Source organism: Chrysochloris asiatica, unplaced genomic scaffold, assembly GCF_000296735.1.
Source record: "Chrysochloris asiatica unplaced genomic scaffold, ChrAsi1.0 scaffold00178, whole genome shotgun sequence".
Taxonomy (NCBI): Eukaryota; Metazoa; Chordata; class Mammalia; order Afrosoricida; family Chrysochloridae; genus Chrysochloris; species Chrysochloris asiatica.
Window position 1 is genome coordinate 1,729,883 of NW_006408696.1, and position 5,013 is coordinate 1,734,895.

The 5,013-nt window shown below is 47.4% G+C and overlaps 1 protein-coding gene across 1 annotated transcript in view; it reads left to right on the forward strand.

Annotated features, from left to right (window-relative positions):
• The window catches only part of SDR42E2 (short chain dehydrogenase/reductase family 42E, member 2), a 25,043-nt gene that overhangs the window by 7,554 nt on the left and 12,476 nt on the right, over nt 1-5,013 (forward strand). The window contains exon 7 of the mRNA XM_006871941.1: nt 4,346-4,428. Coding sequence (XP_006872003.1) covers nt 4,346-4,428 — 83 coding nt within the window. The remainder of the gene's footprint in view (nt 1-4,345; nt 4,429-5,013) is intronic.

The following is a 5,013-nucleotide window of genomic DNA, read 5'->3' on the forward strand; positions in this document are numbered from 1 at the left end:
ATATGCCCTCTCTTCTTATCAGCTGGACGCTTCACTCTCCACTCTAGTCCTCTGTGGCTGTCACTGACTCTGGTCTTGCTGTTCTTTGTATATGAATTTAGGAATTGTGAATCTAGAATAAGGTTTGGTTCTTGTTCTTCATATATAAATTTAGGAATCATGAATATAGAATAAGATTTGGTTCTTGTTATTTTTTATATATGAATTTAGGAACCGTGAATATAGAATAAGGTTTGGTTTTTCTTGCTGTTCTTTATATATGAATTTAGGAATCATGATGAGTGCTTTGGAAGGGCCGATGCCAGTGAAGGTGCTATGAAGCTTCACCTTTATTCACTTTCCAGAAACATCTGCCTCAGCTGCCTGCCCGCATTGCCTCCTCTGAACACAGAGATTACAGTGAAATCAGGGAGAGCTGGAATGCTCTGGGACTGCCTTGTTTTTTGGGGTCTCAAAGTTTTCCTTCTCTGATAGGGTGCATCTTCCCACTTTGCTCTCAGTGGTTTTTGTGAGAAATAGTTGCATTTTCCTTCCCTGACAGGTTTCCATCTTACACAGGTTCTGGCTTCCACAGGTTTTGTTATACGAGGGGAGCTTCAAAAAGTAAGTGGGAAAATTCCATTCTTTTCATTTTTCCACAAACTTTTTTGAGGCCCCCTCAAAAAGTCCCCATGTTTTGAGTGCTTATTACATACCAGGCCCTATTTTTTTTTTCATGTTTTATTGTGAATTATATGATAGTTTACATGAGAGAACTTTAGTTTTATAGTCATTCCATCGTATATCATTTCATTGCCATGGTTCCAATCCCCTCCATGCATCATCAACTGACCAAAGGGTATACCCTATAAACCCGCTCCCTACACTCCTCTCCCTCCCCCCAGTCTTCAGCACACAGTCCCTCTCCCTCTCTGGATCCAAAGTCCCCAGCCGCTTCATCACTCCACATCATTGTCTCTGCCTCTATCGCGGGCCTCGCTGCTTCTTTAGATAGGGTCCCGCTTTTGGCTCTTCTCCGTTGCCAGGCCCTATATTTTTAATAAATTTTTTTCACTCTTCCCATTTCCATCCACCATTTGTACTTCTTTCCTTTCCCTTCTTGCCTTCTGAGCTTCATCCCTGGGCCAGAGCTTTCCTTTTGATCTAAGGGCATGTCTCAGGAACTCCTCACAACATCCCTGTGAGGTGGGAACCTGAGGTGATCACTTACTTTCCAAATTCAGAAACCAGTCATTCAAATCAATTTCTTCCTTTCCAAATGATCACTGCTCACTTTCTGAAATTCAGAAACATTGAAAAATCAGATAACTTGGTTTGGGTCATCATTTAAGACTTAGGAACCAAATGAACTGATTTGAAGAGTGAGGAGTAGTTGAAATTATAATCCCTAATTTTCAGGGGAGAAAACTGAGGCTCAAGGTGACCATGTGGTAGAGGTGGGATTTGAACCCCAGGGCATTCTAACATCAGAGCCTGGGCTTTAACCACTACACTACACTGCAGCCACAGTTGAGCAGATCCCAAGCAAGGGCTCTCTGTTCCCTACAGTCCGTCCCCTGAGTCACCCCGGGCCTGTCCACTGATCCCAGTGAGAAGATTCAGCATGGTTTTCCCAGGGGAGTGACATTATGCAATTGATTTCTCTTCTCTGCCCAGGGCCTCCCCAGGCCACACCGGCAGGCTGCATGCCAGACACCCAATCCTCCACTGAGAATTATTTATAGGCGCATCCCCAGCTTACCATGGTCAAGAGAGTCATGGATACCCTGGGCTTGGCCACTCTGTGAGGTGTCTGCCCAGTGCCCCAGTGGCCAGTGCCAACTGCAACCTGACCCCCCTTGCCCCATCCCCCCATCACACACACACACAAAACCAGGTGACCCAGAGTTAAAATTAGCTGTAGGCTGTTTACAGAAAAGCTAACGTAATACCTGCCTGCCCAGGAGTCCAGCCTCGGTCACCCCACGTGATTTGCCACTCCCTGCTGCTCAACCGGACTCCTGGTGTGGTGCTGTGGGTTAGTGCACTGGACTGCTGAGTCAGTTTGAACCACAAGGTTTGCAGTTCAAGCTCACCAGCGGCTCCTCAAAAAACCCTACACAGGGTCGCTCTGAGTCAGTACCAACTTGACGACACTTAACAATAAAACAAGAACAAAGCTACCCTCCTGGTCCCTGGGGCTCTCCTGGCTCAGCAGAATCCCCAACTGGTGCGGATCTAGGTTTGTCACTGCTATCCCATGAGGCTACCATAACAAATGACCACAAACAAAATTATTCACTCTCAAGGTGTTGGCAGGGTTTTCCCCTCTCTCCATGGATCTCCAGCAGAATCCTTGTCTCTTCTAGCTGCTGTTAGCCCCAGGCCTCCTTGGCTTATGGTTGGGTTACCTCCAATCTCTGCCTCCCTTTCACGTGGCCGTTTCTTCTCCATTTTGCCTCTCTTCTGTATGTCTCTTATAAGGATACTTGTCATTGGATTTAGAACTCGTTGGGATAATTCAGCATGATCTCACCTCAAGCTTCCTAACTTAATTATATCTGCAAAGATCCTTTTTCCAAATAAGGTCACATTCTCAGGTTTCAGGACAGGAACGTATTTGGAGTGGGCCACCATCCAGTCCTGGAGTCCAGGTGTAGCACCATAGGAGAAAGCACTAGGCCACAAGGTCAGTTTGAACTGAAAGATTGGTGGTTCAAATCTACCAGTTGCTTCTCAGAGACCCTATAAAGGGTCACAATGATTGAAATCAACTCAGTGGCACAACAGCGACATCCACTCCTCTACCCTCACTGTAAAGTTGGAGGATGGAGCACCAGGGTGTTTGGTTATGACCAGAAGACACTGGCCCTGGCTAATTTAAGGGAAAGGGGAAAGGTTATATTGGCAGGATGCAAGCTAGTTCCCAGAAAAATGACCATGGGGCTTGGAAAAGACGGTGTGGGACTGCTTCCGGAACATGAAGACCAGAGCTGACACTCAGTCTCTTCAGGGTGAACTCACTTTTAGGATTTGGGGGCCTGGTTTCAGTCATGTCAAGAGTTAAGTTCCCAGCTGAGACTGATCCATCTTGGGCCATGACTACTACTTCCCCCCAAGACCTCTGCAGAAAGAGATAAGTTCCCCAAAGGAGGGTGGGCTGCAGATCACAGAAGATGTTCTACAGTGGACTTCCCTAACTAGCGTGTAGTCTTCAGAGAAACTACACGCTACAAGCTGGGGGACAGCTTCTTGGAGACTCCACTTCGTTTGAGGAATTGAGAGAAGGTGAGGGGGGAGAATTCATTTACAAAATAAGTCATTCAAAATCTTTTTTTATATATAAACACAAGTGGATTATGTGAACCAACTGAAAATTGCGTAGGCATTCTTAAGAAAAAAGTTCAAAGAAAAATATATTTACAGCCCCTTAAGACTGTACTCCCAGACCTCCCAAGGGGGAACATGTCTACCCACTTCCTCCACTGATGGAGAGTTTGGGAAGCCTGGGACTCCACAGTGAGTTTTTGGGGAACAGATAAAGTGAGTATTTGGATGACAGATCCCTGACATCTTGTGCCGATGGTGTTAGTCTTACTCTCTCATTGATCATCTGGAAAGTTCAGCAACTACCACCATTTACAAAGCACCCATTCTTCAGGCGAGGAAACCGAGGTTGAGCAGATGGAAAGACAGGGTCTACTTACTTGTTTGTATTATGCTCACAGAAGTGGGAGTATGAGTGGAAAGGAGGGCCTGGGCTTTGATTTCCCATCTGAACTCCACCATATCGAGCTATATGACGTAAGGCAAGCCAAGTTCCTTCTCTGAGCCTTCGTTCTTTCATTCCTATGTCAGGGTTAATACCAGCTCCCCCCTGATAGGGTTGCCTTAGGGGGAGGGAAAGTTCATGGTCACTATCTAACTGATGACCAGAAAGAGAAAGAGCTAGAGCTATTGGCCTGCAGGTGTGTGGACCTGAAAAACGGCCTCAGTAGGACATTAAGAAGAGCTGAAAAGGATGTCATGTGTGTCCAGTGCTGGGTAAACTCTCATGGGCCGTGCAAATACTGCATCTAGGTCTTAACCTTGACCACTGGCCGGTGAGCATCATGAAAGCAAGGACTAGTTCTTTTGGATTCTCCATGGCGTCCATCCCAGGGATCAGGGCAGGGGAACTTGGATAGCGTTTGTTGGACGACTAACACATTGACTGACATAGTCCACTAACTGAATGAGCAAAGCCCAAGGGTACATCTTCCCCTCTAACCTCTCCAGGTAAGGACAGATATGGACAACGTTTCTTTCCTTTTTCCTACGGATCTCCCACTCCCCAGCCCCCTGACTGCCCTCCTCTGTGTTTTAGGAGGAGGCATTCTACGGACATGTGTGCTTCGGCCCCCAGGCATCTACGGCCCTGAAGAGCAAAGACACCTGCCCCGTGTGGTGGTATGTTGCTCAACCTCCTTGGACTCTGAGGCAAAGGAGGAGCCGGTCTGTTGTGTGTATTCTGGTAGGGTCCACCCAGCCCTTGGGTCACTGTATCAGTTCCTGAGACAGCTGTTCTGTTCTGGGAGATGCCCCCTGTCCACCAGTCCATGGGCCACTCAGGTCCCCCAGCATAGTCCTTAGACCAGGCCTGAGATTTCCCCTTCCAGGCCAGTGCTCTCAATGTGTGGGAGACCTAGAACTGTGACCCCAACAGACAAGGGAACCTGTTTTCCCTACTCCAATGTGGGTGGATGGTTCGTCACAGACTGCCAACACTGGGTCTTCATGTAGAAAACCTGCCTCTTAAGAAAGCTGGGCACCAGGTATAGATCTGGGAGGGTCACAAACGTCTAGCCTGATTGGGGAACTGACACCCTAACCAGAGGTTCGGTGTGGGGAGGGCTGTGCAGAGCATAGCAGGGAGAACTTCCTGAAGGAGGCAAGGGCTGTGTTTAAAGAGAAGTTAGCCAACAGAACGGGTTGTAGTGAGGAGGTATCCAAATAGAAGAGGCAGCTTAGCAAAACCCTGAAAATGAGAAAGCT